We start from the raw sequence: 15356 nt of genomic DNA on the forward strand, positions 1-15356 counted from the left end.
TCTTACCTTTTCAACAGTTTTTTCCCCTCCACACTAAAGGTGTAAAGGTGGAAAACTTCAATGTGCTTGTTTTATATGGATTGTTCAGGGCCCAAGCTCCATTTCACTGGAGCATTTGGGCTGTTTTGCCTGGAGCCAAACCAAGTCTAGGTGCACTTTAGTCCTACATAAACGGTATCTGTTCTCAAAACAGGGTCAGATGGTGATCCAGGCATTTTCCGACAATGACATTGCCACACTAGTTGTCTGCTTCACTTGGTAAAAAAACAGCTTCCATCTTTCAGGAACATGAGTTTTGATTACCTGTTTATGAAGAGCTTGTAGCTACTTTGTGTCCTTGACCCACTAAGGGTGGGGTCCCGTGACCTGTGTGCCTGTGGAACTCTCCCTGAAATGAATAAAGGAAATTTCACAGTTGAATCAATTGTAGCAGCACTCAGCATCAGATCCTGGGACAATTACAACAAGGAGGAAACTTGGACTGGCTACTTCCTCTCTTGTGTCCTTGCCTGGGCATGACAAATGGCTGTTTGATAAGGCTAAGTGAATACTACACCAGCAGTATTCCCAGTTCTGTAGTTATTGTTACTTCCTCTTCATAACCCTTCCTGAGAATGTAATTTGGAAGATAGGTGTGTAGACACAATGGCTGTTATTTCCATATGTATGGGGGTAATTTAACAAACAGCTTTTGCTTTTCAGAAATTACCCCTAGTATTCTTTGTTCTTCTATTTCCAGGCATACAATCAGGGGGGGAAAGCCACGAAACTTCTCTGGCTTAATCAGAGTAGGATATAAAATCACTGAAATGACAACTGTAAACATTCCACTCATCATTTGCTGCATGAAATATATTGTGAATGCTTTTACAACGTAAAAATCTGGTGGGAATATAGGATGGTTTGTGAGTCATTAGGAAATAAGGTTTGTGTAACTTTTCACCTTCAGTCATCTCTGCTGCTACAGAAAGGATAGGCATCGCTTTGTCCAAATACATGAAGACTGAAATTTAGAGGTAGAACCAGAAAGGGTTATGCAAGTTGTAGTTCCATGAATGTTTCTTCTAGCAGAAGAGATGTTTTAAATCCTTTAGGGAAGAGTGGGAAGGTTAATTTTTTCTTCACTTGGATCATTTCATTGATCTTATTTGAAGAACTGCATATCAAACCATGACATAGGCAGACTGGTAGAGGTGATAAGATGAGCTATGTGGAAGCAATCATTTAGGTCAGCTTTATCTCCAGATAAAATAACCAAGAACTACACCCTGAAACCTCACTCTGAATTCCAACATGAAAATATGACATCGAATTCTAGTGTACAAACCACCAATTGCAATTTTAGAAACTAGAAAATCTACAGTCACGTTGCTAAAATATGCATAAACGTGTTTTTTTCAAGCTGCAGATGGTAGTGACAAAATGTGAGATTTGAGATAAGCCAAATACTCAGGGCTAGTTATCAAAGTTAAGATTCAGTCCTGTGTTCTGAAACTACATGCTTTTAATGGGAAAGCCTTGCAAAAGTCTGCTTGAATTATAGGTTTCACATAATTGTGTAAATATACTTTGACAAGCACATAAAATTCCCCTTAGTTTTTGTCTCAGCTGTTACAGCAGTGGGAGAAGTTGGCTAGTTTCAGTGGCCAGACTGCCATGCTTTCATCATAAATCCAACACCTTCCTGATGTTTAAGTAACATGTGGCCCTCAAAGAAGTTGATCCTGCAGGTGATTAATTTATTATACATTAAATGAGCTTCTAAAGTACAGTCTGGGCAGAGATGTTGATCTCCCTTGATGATGGTGCTCTGCTAAATGGTAATATTTCTTTTCAGAGAAGAATACATTTTTCTAATACATTATCTCATGAAGGAATGTCTGCAGCAAACAAGCTCTCACATTCTGTCTTTTCTCCTGTATTTTTAGAGTTTTAGTTTACAAAATCCTGAGTACAAAGAGCTACCGATGTTTCAGTGGAGACTGAGACACGCGCAGATTCACTGGAATGAGCCTTTGTCAAATTTATGACCAAACTTTCTTTAAAAAGCACCTACAAAACAGGCTCCTGAGTTTACCTTCACTGTGTGCCACTAGGCATGTGACTGACATATATGCATCACGTATAGGGAGCGGCTGCAATTTCAGGTTTTTATTGCTGCTGATACTGTTTGCAATTCTGGAGCTTCAGAAAAGCAGTGCCTTTCAGGAGAGTATCAACAGCAGTTGTATGAGTAACCTCACCTTCCTCATTCTTGGGGCTGAGAGGCTATTACATGTGGGGTTTTCTCCCAGAGTGTATTTGCTTTCTCTCTGTGAATTGTCTCCTGGCAGACTTGTGATAATGCAGTGTGCACCCACGTTTTTTTACCATCTTTCCTAGGGAAATGAGTCCCTTGAGATCATGCTTTATGCCTTTCATTTTTGCCTAGTAAATTTTAAACCTTTCAAATCTGGAAGAACATGGGTAATATGTTCCTATGAATTTCATGACAATCAGCAGCTGGATATCATGAACCCAAATTAATGCTCCCCAGTGAGGAAAAGCAAGGAATACTAAGCAGTGTTCTGGTATTTATGGCATCAATGTGCATACCTTGTTGCGTCATAACTGATGTAGTGGGCGCTAGGGTTATTGCCTTAGGGAAGACATTTCTGGGATAAAAACTCCGCACATGCTTACAGAGCACGTCTGAATCCATGCCACAGCAGGACCTAGTACTTCATTTCTCATGGAGGCTCTTAGAAGGATGAAGTAAACTCTGAAGTAAACTACCTCTGGCTCTGGAAGCTCAGGAGAAGTGCCCCAGGCAGGACGTAAAAAAGGTTGAAAGCAGATGGGAAGGTGGGTAACTGTGGAATGGAGAATAGAAATGGGCAGGGGTCTGAGAATGGGGAGCTGGCATGGTAAGCTTGGTTTTTTAGGAGACGCTGCTGACATTGAGCAACAGGAACTTTTTGCTCTTGGTCGGTGTGAACACCCTGTCTAGGTGTCACTAGCTCAGATTCCAAATCGAACATGAAGATGCACATACACAGCAGTACTCCCCTTCCTGCTGAATTCCCTTTTTTGCTTCATAGGAACCCCCTACACTGTGATTTACCCCTGACTGATGTCTACCACAGTGTCTTCACTGAATGGATCCTCTCCCGAACAGTTTCTTTCATGCTGTTCCTCCCATAAAAGGATTGAAAGTGGAGCTAAAATCCCACCTCTGGTATCGCCAGACAAAGTAAATCAGAAGAGCAGCGTTGCAGCCTGGCATTTAGCACAACAAAACCAACATACTGAGCAGAAAATACACACTGGCTTTAGGACAAAAATGACCAGAAAACAAAGGGTTGTTTGGTTCTTCTTTTTTCTTCTAGATTTCAGAATTAGTCCCTTTGTTTTTGAACGGGCTTGAAGAAACAATAATCCCCACCATTCAAGTCTCAGGTATTATTCATAGATTCAACTGATTTCAGTGCTGCCATCTTGACATTGCCCATCATATGCATTTGTGGGGTAGCTCCACCGTTTCTCATCTGTTTCAAGACCCCACATGCCAGAAACATGCTGTCCAGCTTTGTCTGTGATCTGCTGAGCAGCTTCACCTGGCAAAGGGGGCGTAAAGCAAGAAAGAGGTGATGGTGCCGCATGGCAACCAGGGAATATATCGCTTTACAGTAGGACACAAGTAAAAAGGAATCCAGTATAAAAGGATCTTTCTTCTCTGCAGCTTAGCACAAATATACCTCCCTGGTCACCTAATCACAAGTGCATGGAAGTACCTATCACCTGGCCGCACATGGGTAGTCTCACATTTCAGGGGACAAAAAAAAGATGAGTACATAATTCATAAATATAATCTTTCAGGAAAATCTCACCTCTTCTGTGTCCTCGGTTAGACAGTATCAAAGACGTACTTTCAGAAATACTGTTAGAGTCACTGTAGTCCACAGAGAGTTCTCTGTAATCTTCTGTTGACCAACTGTAATTCATTAATCTGGACCCTTTGTCTGGAAACAGGAAGGAAATATGGTGAATCATATACTTCAATTATAAATCATTGTGCCTGCATGATAAAGTAAATATCATTTAGCTTGGCTAATTTTTATATAGTCCATGTCTGTCTGTCATCTAACCCTGACTTCAACTCCTTAAGGGCTGAGGAAAGCTTGGTAGCTTTATTCTGTCGCTTTCACAATCTTATTCTGACCCATAGTTCTCAACCATTCCAAATAAAACAAAGCTAATATGTTATTTCTATTCTGTTCGTTTAACTGAAAGGTTGCAAAGGGCAGACAACCTGCAAAGTTCTCCTTCCTTGTATTCTGAGGCCCAAAACCTTCAGCTGTAAAGTATCCTTTCTGTGTGCTGGATGGATGGTGCCCAGACACAATCCACTGCCACAGTTGGCTGCAGAAATCCTATTAAGGGGTCATCCTAAGTCGTTAGCAAGTACGTATTTCTGTTGCATCCCAACTTTACTTTGGTTGCATTGTCTCTTGTCCTTTTCCAGAATCACTGAAAGTGATGATTTTTAATTTAAAAAAAAAGAAGAAAGAAATGGAATGCTGCCTTGAAAAGTGTGGCACGCATGTTCTCAATGTAATCGACATCCTGATTCACTGAGGTCCTTCAGCAAGCGTAAGCCATGTGGCCTGAAACCCTAGAAAACACAGAGATCACTCCAGATACGTAATCACTAGAAACAGTAGAAGGGAAATGGCAGGAATTTGTGGCTAATAGGGGGTTGAAGATGGGACCATCCCTTTTGGCAGCAGCAGAGTTTTCACCAGCTTATACCAGCGTGAATCTATTCAGTTTCTGAATGAGTGAGCGAGCCAATATGGTTTGAGAAGTGGTTTGTCGGTATTTTTTCAAAAGAATCTCCTTTTCTTATGACCGATAATACCTAACAGGAACGTTCCACAGGTATTTAAGCATGTATTTAACTCTAGCCAAAGTTAATGGAATATATATTGATTTGCTGAATGGTAATTGGATTGTTCATATGCCTGATGTTGAGCATATCCAAAAAAAGCCTGCCTGGCTTGGGCCAACCTTCCCCTTGCCCCAAAATCAGAGGTTTCTGTTGAAGGAAGAGGACAATATAGAGCCTAGAAAAAAGAACTATCTGAACCTGAAGTCCACATTTAGTTACAGTTAAAGAATTACTCTGAGGGATAATAAAATCTTGATCTTAGTCAAATGAAATGTGAAATTAGTATATGCTGGTTTATTTATATAGTGAGCAGGATTTGGCCTTGCATATTGAAATCACTCCAGCAATCCATGTAGAAATTTATAAAACATATTTTGAATAGAAAAATTGGATTAAAATCAAAAAGAAACCACAAATCTTTGCTTGGGTTATCAAATAGGAAGGATGAATGTATATTCCTTAATGACAACAGGATAACTTCACAGAATCCCACCCCTTACCTTCAAAAATACACTGGAGTATACAAAGTACAAGAGCTGTTTTGAAAGTAGGTTTTTTTTATATGCACAGGTTTTATGCAAAGTGCTTCAGGAGTTGAATCTGTGCAAGCTGATTAGTTATCATTGCTTCACAGCCCTCAGACTACCATCCTTTGAGGAAATAAAGAACAGAAACCTTGCTGACTTGCCGCAGAGTCTTTCCATTATGAAGTCATTTATATGTAAAGCAATAAATATCCTCTCCAACACCACATGTAATCACTACAGCATGAAATTAAACAATTCACCTAGCTTGGGAAAGACTCAGAACAAGCTGGCTGTATCCTTATTAGGCAGTTCAGATTATAAACCTTCCTTTACCTTGGTGAAAATTCATCTGGGAGGACAGTGATGAGGCGTCCGATACTTTCTCATGCAGTCTTTTCCTTATCACATGACTTCTGTTCAGCTGAGAGGCTGTGCTGTCTTCAGTGGCTACCCGCTCTACCTGAGAGACAGTAGTACTGCAAGTCAATGTCATATGATATGCGGACTTCAGACTCTCATACTAAAGTGAACCTTGCCCTCTGCTTGTCAGAGGCTGCTGATTTTCTTGGTATAAACAACTTCATCTTCTCAGATTAACGCCAAGCAGGACTGAGTTTTGATGGCTTCCTGCTCTCACCTAGCTGTGTTTAAGAGGGGACACCCTCTGTTACAGAGAGAAGTAGAGTAATAGAGAGTGCAAGGGAGAAGGTCATCTTAGAATGTTAAGGAATACTGGTTGAAAACAGGAAAAAAATATTTGCAGTGTGTTTTATTCCAGTTTCATTCAGCTTGTCAACAAAACTGTTTGTTGATCTTTCAAGTCTTGAAAAAGACTCAGGTGCTCACTTATTAAAGATTTCATGTGGTCAGACTTGGTTGCACTGCAAATGTTCAGCTCCACTCAAGGACGATGAATGAAATTCCCAATATGATGTAAATGTGTTTTCTTTGAATTTCACACAGAACGTCTGAAACCAGAGTAGCAATGGGGCCTTTTCTCTTGTGTAAAGTCCATTCCTTTGGACAATACAAAGTCTCTGTAAAGGTTATGATTTCTTCAGTATTAACCAAAGAAATGAGGATACTGTAAATGCAAAAGCTGGATTTGTATCGTTTCCCAGGAGTGTAAGAGGGGTGTGAGAGATGGCCTCGTGGCCTCGTTTGCTTGTACACACGCCCACTCAATTTCCTGCTTAAAAGTCTGGAACCAAAATCTCACTTCCTTAATTCATGAAAGCATTAATTTCAGGCAATTGCTCACCTGTGTCCCATGTTGCTGCTCACCTGTCTCACCAAAGAAGAGGAGATCATTAGAGCATTATAGTAGTACCTACCTCACTGATACTTCCCACAGCAAACTTGACCATTTTCTTTATGTAGACATTTGCTGGTAAGGAATCCAATTCCTTCTGATGTGCTTCACATGCTTCCAGAATTGATTCAGGAGAAAGTCTTTTATGTGGCAGATCTTCACATAGTGTCAGCAAGAGTGTGTGTAGCTGGTCACTCAGCTGGAGGGACTGAGTCAAAATGGAGGTACTGTTAAATGACATCTCCCAGTGGTCTGGAATCTTGTGTAAACTGGGATCAGGAATTTCTGTAAGCCTTTCACCCTGGGTGAGAAATGGGCACTGAATCCCTTTACGCTTTGGGAAAACTCCAGAGAGGCAGCAGAACAGCACTAAGTGGAGCCTCTAATGGGATCCAGGATAGCCTTGGAGGGAACCAGCATCTACAAGGAGGGTCATCAGCCTGTATGGGAGCTTCTTTGTGACAGACAACAGCTCTTTCTGCTCCACAGCTTTGGTAATTAGATTGTGAATCTTAAAGATTCATGCAAGTAAGACGTGGCAGCATTAGCTTCAAAAAGGTGAGGAGTTACACCAGCTGAAACTGTTGCTATAGAGAGCAGATACTTAAATTTTAGAGGCATTTAGCTGATAGTGCCTTTTCTCTTAGACCATGTATACCATGAAAGGGAGGTTAAATCTACTAAAAGCTTGTGCTCTCCAAATCAAAAACATGCAATCAAAGGCATGGATATAGAAAGGAAGCAAAATGTGTGCTACAAATCTTTGAAAGGATTCTGGGTAAGCAAGATATGCAAAATGTCAACAAGCAGTGATGCTGGTAGAATTTGCTCAGAAATAGAGTTAGTTATTTTTACTCCAGCATCCCATTCTTTGAAAAAGCACATAATGTACACAGCACCACAATCATGCTGACATGATATTTTACTTTTAGACCTTCTCATCACAGAATCATAGAATTGTAGAATCATGTAGGCTGGAAAAGACCTTTAAGGTCCTCGAGTCCAACCGTAAACCTAACAGTGCCAAGCCCACCACTACACCATGTCCCTAAGCGCCACATCTACACATATTTTATGGGTATGTCCAAGGATAGTGACTCAACCGCTTCCCTGGGCAACCTGTTCCTTATTACTGTCTTGGAATAAATAATCTTCACTCTTAAAAGCAAGGTACAGTTCATCTTAATGGGAACAATTCTGGGTTTTGAAGAAAAAGGGAAAAATAAAAGGAATGTAAAAATGAGGCCTAACTAAATTCCTGATTTGGATGAACTGGTATTTTTCGTTGTCTGGACCTTGACACAAACTTTCCAATTCCTTCTAGTGGTCCAAAACATAAAGCCCCTCTTACTGAGGCTTCAGATTATGCCTCTCAATCTTTGAACCTACCAGTAGAAGACAAAATGAAAGAAAACAAAACTGTTAGTGTTACTGGCCTGGTTTGGAGGAACCTGGTAGTCTGCTGACCAATATAGGGTCATTCCTAAGGAATACACCAACATCTGGCAAAACAGAAAAGGAAACCCTTTATGAAGACAATGTTAAATACAGAAAAGCCTTGTACTGGAGAGACCATCTTTTTGTGTCTTTGGTCACAAAATGGCAGAAGCCAAATAGATTATTTTTTTTTTAAACTAGACTAGAGGAAACATATATAAATGCAGAATCATGACTTGACGTATGGACTAGATAGCATGCAATGTGTATTGTTCAGCTTGAGGGGCTGAGCCAGGCTGCCCTCCGTCCGATGATGCCATGAGTAGGAAAAGAAATTTGAATTCCTTTCTTAGTTTTGAAGCTCTCCCGTTGGTGACTAAAGCTCTCCCCTACCTGTGGGACTGACGAGCAGCTGTGTGCAGGAAGATTACTGGAGTAAGGGCCAGCTATTCCAAAGCTTCATGTTTCAGCATAGTGTCTAAGTGATCAGTTATATGGGAGTCTGAGACTACTGTGTTCAGCCTGAGGGAAGCATGCACTGACATGGTCCTAGAAGTATTAAAACTTTTAGGTCCCCGAGTGTTGTATCTTACTGTCTTGCCAGAGGGTCATTTGGTGGGGAGGAGAAGAGTAAATTGTTAACAAAGCTGAACGTACTCCTGACTTCCTCGTAGCGTTTCCATTCTCTGATTGTATAGATACTGCAGTCCTAATGCTTCTGGGATTACAATTACCATATCTGGTCAAACACCATGTTCATAGAAATATTATTCCTTTCTGTGGGCCTTTACAAATAATGCATTTCTTCAGACCTTGAGGACTGATGTTCAAAATTGATTTTGATGTTGACATGTGTATTAATATAAATGTGAGCTGCAAGGTACATGTAAATCTTTCTAACTGTAGCCTAATTTATTTAGACATGGAGTTTGACAGTAGATACCTGGTATGCTGCATTAAAACCCACGAGCTTGTCTTCACAAGGCACTGTCAAGTTTTATTTTGTAATATACCTCACCTTTGTTACTCCAATGCGCTGGTTTTTACTTTGTCTGTGGAGCAATTCTGGTGCACTGAAAGGAACAGCTTCCGTCTGAGATGCATTGTTTTGGAAGGACACATTTCCTTCAGCAGACAGTAGTACTGACCATGGACAAATCACAGAGATGGCAGGGTCTGAAAAATGTTGAAGAAGATAATGGAGTTCTTAGTGTTAAATTCACCGCACTCAGAAAATCATATTTCTGGAGTCTCGCCTGCATAGCCAAACCCATCACTGAAGTTTCCTGGAGATGTACCCAGATGTCAGTAGAATCATGTTCATTTATGCCTGGCTGATTTTGTCAGCTAGAATTCAGTGATGGTTAAAGACTTGATTTATCTCTCGCATCATTTCACACATATAAAGAATATATTGATTTCACAGAATCACAGAATGGCGGGGGTTGGCAGGGCCCTCTGGAGATCATCTTCTCCAACCCCCTGCTTGAGCAGACACCCCCAGAGCAGGGGCACAGGGCCGCGTCCAGGCGGGGTGTGAATGTCTCCAGGGAAGGGACCCCACAGCCTCTCTGGGCAGCCTGTGCCCCTGCTCTGGCACCCGTGCAGGGAAGGGGTTTGTCCTCATATTGAGGTGGAACTCCCTGTGTTCCAACTTGTGCCTGTTGCCGTCATTGGGCACCACTGAAGAGCCCAGTCCCATCATCCTGACACCCACCCTTTAGATATTTATAGGTATTGATGAGATCCCTCCTCAGGCTTCTCTTCTCCAGGCTGAACAAACCCAAGTCTCTCAGCCTTTCCTCATAAGGGAGATGCTCCAGTCCCCTGAGCATCTTGGTAGCTCTCTGCTGGAGTTGCTCAAGCAGTTCCCTGTCCTTCTTAAACCAGGGGGCCCAAAACTGGACACAGTACTCAAGGTCTCACTAGGGCAGAGTAGAGGGGGAGGATAACCTCTCTCGACCTGCTGGCCACACTCTTTTTAATGCACCCCAGGACACCATTGGCCTTCTTGGCCCCAAGGGCACGGTGCTGGCTCAGGGTCACCTTGTTGTCCACCAGCACTCCCAGGGTCTTCTCAACAGAGCCCCTTTCCAGTAGGTCCCCCCCAGCCTGTACTGGTGCGTGGGGTTGTTCCTCCCCAGGGGCAGGACCTTGCACTTGCTCTTGCTGAGTTTCATCAGGTTCCCCTGGGCCCAGCTCTCCAGCCTGGCCAGGCCTCGCTGGATGGCAGCACAGCCTGCTGGCGTATCAGCCGCCCCTCCCAGCTTGGTATCATCAGTGAACTTGCTGAGGTTACACTCTGTCCCATCATCCAGGTCATCAATGAATATGTTGAACAGGACTGGACCCAGCACAGACCCCTGGGGAACACCACTAGTGACAGACCTCCGTCCAGACTCTGCCCCATTGATCACGACCCTCTGAGTTCTGTTGTTGAGCCTGTTCTCTGTCCACCTCACTGTCCTCTCACCCAACCCACACTTCCTTAGCTTGGCTGTGAGGATGCGATGGGAGACAGTGTCGAATGCCTTACTGAAGTCGAGGATTTCAATGGATTTCTGAAGCCTAAGGAAAGGCAGAATTACATCCCATGTGCAGATTCTGGAGATGTTGACATTTTTGGTAGATCTTTTTGTGCAAAGCACAAGAGAATACCAGAAAAGTAGAACACTCCTTCCAATAAAGCATGAATACCTTAAAGTTGGCAGTTGCAAAAGCCCTCAAGTTAGCTTCCATTAAGTTGCATGACCATGGTACATATCTCTGTGGTAATTTTTTTTTATTATGTGTGTTGCTTATAATCAGTCAGCTCTGCATTTTGGTAACCTCTCTTTCAGTGTATTGTGTCTAGCAAAGTCAAGTTACTTTGCCAGAGAGTCAGTGTCAGGAGCCGGTATCTTTTTATTTCCATTGTACGGATGAAGAACCTGATGCAGAGCCTGGCTTTGATGACTACACCGTGTCAGTCAACAGAAGCTGAGGTAGCAATAGAAACAAACTTCCCAAGTCCCAGTGCTGTAGCCTACTAAGCTTTTCCTTAAGTGGAAACATCATTTCCAACTAACCTGAACTTCGGGAGTTTTTTTTTTACCAGGATTCAAATACGGAAACGGTCCAGACTAAAACTTAGACCAGATTCTACCAGTGCCTTGAACAGCCATGATATTTTAGCATTATTCACATTCAGTCTTTCTGTCTGCATGTCAGTTCCATTAAAAGATAAGGGATATTTCAGACAAAAGTGTCTTCAAATGATAAATACAGACTGCTAAACTTGACAAAGTCCTGAGGACACTTATAGGCCTTAATGACCCTCACCAGCCTCACTTGGGACCCACCCGCATCCTCTGCCCGTAGTCCCACGCTCCACTTAAGCTCAGCCCTGGACCTTGAGTCCCTGCCTGAGGGATTAGGAGTGCCTGTCTCCAGCTCAGCCACAGCCATGCCTTGCCTGACTGTGGACTTCATCGATCGTGTCCCATAGACCGACTTTCCAGCCTGACCTTAGACTTGCCTTGTCACTGTGGACTTGCCTGGTGATCGCTGGGTTGTCTGACCCTGGTTTTCCACACCAGACCTGATCCTGACTCAGCTTCCCAGCCTGACTTGGACCTGCGTTGTCACCACAGGCTTGTGTGGTGGTCTGGATTCTCGACTGTGAACCCCAGACCTGCCCTGCTTGCCCTCCTCGGGGACTGTGGGCTAGGGCCCTGCCTGGCACAGCCCCTACCCTGACACCCTTGTAACTATGACTGGGTCTGGGCCCCCTGTCCCTTAGGGAACAGCTTGCTCTTGCTGGTCCCTGAAAAAAATTTGTTTGAAGGTGTGTCAGTAATGGACTGGATTCTTCTTGTAAAGGGCTCAGTACTCTTAAAAAATACCACTGCAGAGATCCATTGACGTTGGTCTCAGTGGTCTGAAGCAGAAGTGGAAGCTGAGGATATGCAGTCTTCCGCAAACACTCCGCACTTGCATACATGTGTGTTATTTCATCCAAGTGATTTCATTAAAATATTCATTTAAAAAGCATGCTAAAAGGCATCTAAAATCAATCTATTTAGAAAGAGGAAAAGCTGCATTAACTATGGCAATATTTAGATATAGGGTTCCTGGAAATATAGGTAGGTAAATTAAAAAAATTGTTGGCTGCTGAGCCACTCCCTTCAGTCTAGACTGTGAGAACAGAGACCATTCAGAACTCAGAAACATGCCCTAAATGCTTTGGTATTTTAGTATTTACAAATTATATATTAAAAAATGGCTACTTAGTTCTTATGCATGGATACCTTTACGTCAGGAAAATGGATGGTAAAAATGGGTAAAATGTTAAGCTGGGAACTCATATACACCTAGGAGGTTTATATAGCCAGAGGACCCAGAGGTTCAAGACTTATGGACCACTGGTATTTGCAAGAGTTGTGGCATTTACTTCCTTAGAAAATTAAAGGTCTTAAAATCGTCAGCTAGCCTTCTCTTTTGCTCCTTCCCCATTTTTTGTAGTATTGTATGCAAATACAACTAGAATGTGCTGGGAAATTTGTCTGTTTTAGAAACAGACCACTTATACTTTAGCCTCGGTGAAGATTACCTGACCTTCTGTAACGTTGACCAGCCAACGAGTCCACATACCTGCTTAACCAGTCAGTGCCCAAACACATTGGAAATATCACCATAGCAAGTGGTGCTGACCATCACAGGTCTAGCAGGCTTTATTACATCAAGCGTGGTGCAGCATAAATGCGGCAGTACTAGCCCTGAGAAGATGCTGATTCCAGATGCAATATAGCTGTAGAAAAGAGATGAGGAGCCAGAGGTATGCCTTAGTCAACTGGGATGATGCTATGCAGAGGCAGTTCACTGCCCTCCAAGAAACTGGAGCGCTGAGGATGCAGCTTCAGAATGAGTCCAGCTTGGCATCACTTCTGTGCTTCAGCTCTCTAAAGACATGTTTGAGCAGCCTCGCACTTGACCTATAGATCAGCGTGGTTCTACATCCCTACTTCCTCTTGCTTTGCTCTTAATCTTCTGATCATAATACCCTAAATTCATCTGGCGCAGCATAGGGAACATAGGCTGATTGTCTCAGTTCAGTAGTCCAATGAGTCTTGTCTTTTTTTCTTTCTTTTTGTTTTTTTTTAAACAAGAGATCAGGAGAGCATAGTGTCAGTTTAGTGTCTGGCACTGAGTTAATAAGCTGTGATGTACCTGAGCTGAATCTGTCCAGGTGGGTATCTCGGTGCTGCACTCCTTTGCATGTTCCTGGTGCCTGTCTTGTCTGGGCCATTCTATCCTCTTGTTACACCAGATAATAGAGAGCTGATGGTACAGTCAACCTGCTATGGTGTTCCAGTCCATTAATAACTAGTTGGTAATAGAAGTTCACCCCTCCAGCTATAGCAGAAGTTACACATCACTTGTTTTCAGTATTTTGTATTTGATTCTACACGCTCATGAGGTAAGAACACATCTCATCCATTCTCCCTCAAAAGGAATATCCGTTGTCATAAACAGTTCCTCAAATGTGACAGGTTGCTCAGCTGTGCTCTCTTGTGCAGCTGGCCTGCTTGGCAAGCGTTCATGATGACAACTTGCCTAGCCATTATGCTAAGTCGCATTATTATCATCAAGGATCAAAGTCTCTTACTAGCTGAATGAGGAGCCGTGTGTATTTGCCTGTCCTCCTCTATCAGTACGCGAAGGACACGATCCTAGCTGGCAGTGCACTTTCTGCATGTGTGTGTTATTGAGACTTTAGGAAGGACTCTTCTGTCCTGTTCCACCATGTACAGTCATACTTAGATGAATTAATATCTGATGTGTAATTTGAAAAAAAAACAACCAACCCTGTGTGAAGATCTCTTGTAGGCACAGAAGTCTGCATGTAATCCCAGCAGCACTGAAAGAGTCCTCATTTTTATTAGCAATATGCTATCATTGCCATTGGTGCTTTTTGTCTCAAAAAAACCCAAAACCCCAAACCTCAAAAGAGCTCAAGAACGGATTTCCAACAGTAAGAACTATAAGAAGATACTTTTCACCTCACCTTTGTGAAGGTCCTCCAGAAGCTGCACTGTGGCCAGGTACAGGACTGCCCATATTTCTTCTTCCTCCAAAGAGCTTCCTTTTGCCCACAGGACTTCGGCCAGTGTCACACAGGAACTGCTCATGCCTGCTGCAACAGAAACCAGATTTTGGACACACTAAAGTAGACTGAATTGCTCAAAGCAAACCACACTGAGGGTACAACTGTACCCTTCTCTCAGAATAAGAAATATTGTGAGCCACCCTGCTTCTTTGTTCATAAAAGGTAGGTGTCGTTCATCCTGATCTTAATCTGAGCAGGAGTAAATACAGGGGACTGAACTAAGTGACTTCCTGTAATCTTTTTGAGCCCTTTTACTCATCATTTGAAACCAATCACAAGGTTCTGTGGGACAAATAGTTTTTACTCAGGAGATCCTTCACGAATGTGTGCTGCTCAGACCTTGTGAGTGGTTATCTGAATGGTAGGGCATTGATTTTGCTGCTTAACTGGATGCTCTTGTCTATTAAAACATGACAGAGTTAATCTAAGAGGAAAAGAATGGCAAAGCAGAAGAGATGCATCGTAACGTGAAGGGTGTATAAACACAGTCCAACAGAGCAACTGAGTTTCATTTATTGCTGAGTCTACAGCCTGTAGACTCTTACTGAATTAATTGAGAGATTTTCTTGGTCAGATACCTGAGACTCAGAACTTATAGCTCATCCATAAAAACTTACTTTGTTTCACTAAACCAAATAAAAAAATTATTCCCTCTGTGAGCCGCTGAACAGCAGTTTAGTGGCTCCCAGCACACTGTCCTGTCTGACAGGTACGTAAGACCTGGCATACTGCAGAAGAACGTTGGGCCACACACTCTCCCTCTTTGCCTCAGCTGCAATGCAGCATCAGCTCATTTAGAGAAAGGCGTCCTGTAGGAAATCATAATTCAATGTTTTACCTATTGGAAAAATATTTTCCTAATCCCAGCCAACTAGAAACTGACTTGTGACTTGAAGTATTAAGGCCTCTTTTCCGCCAAATGTTTTATCGTACAAAATATTGTCATCAAAGAAGGTTTTGTTCTTCATAAATGAGTCTGATCTTGCCATTTCACGACTTTTA

The 15356-nt window shown here is 42.5% G+C and overlaps 1 protein-coding gene across 1 annotated transcript in view; it reads right to left on the reverse strand.

The window, feature by feature from the left end:
* The window catches only part of FRMPD2 (FERM and PDZ domain containing 2), a 69345-nt gene extending 54969 nt beyond the window's left edge, over positions 1–14376 (reverse strand). Inside the window, exons 1-7 of the mRNA XM_064464474.1 lie at positions 14253–14376; positions 9225–9382; positions 8206–8271; positions 6792–6977; positions 5791–5917; positions 3870–4001; positions 304–388 (exon numbers count right to left, since the gene is read on the reverse strand). Of these exons, the coding sequence (XP_064320544.1) occupies positions 304–388; positions 3870–4001; positions 5791–5917; positions 6792–6977; positions 8206–8271; positions 9225–9382; positions 14253–14376 (878 nt within the window). The remainder of the gene's footprint in view (positions 1–303; positions 389–3869; positions 4002–5790; positions 5918–6791; positions 6978–8205; positions 8272–9224; positions 9383–14252) is intronic.
* Positions 14377–15356: the final 980 nt, after the last annotated feature.

Source organism: Phalacrocorax carbo, chromosome 12 (assembly GCF_963921805.1).
Source record: "Phalacrocorax carbo chromosome 12, bPhaCar2.1, whole genome shotgun sequence".
Classification (NCBI taxonomy): Eukaryota; Metazoa; Chordata; class Aves; order Suliformes; family Phalacrocoracidae; genus Phalacrocorax; species Phalacrocorax carbo.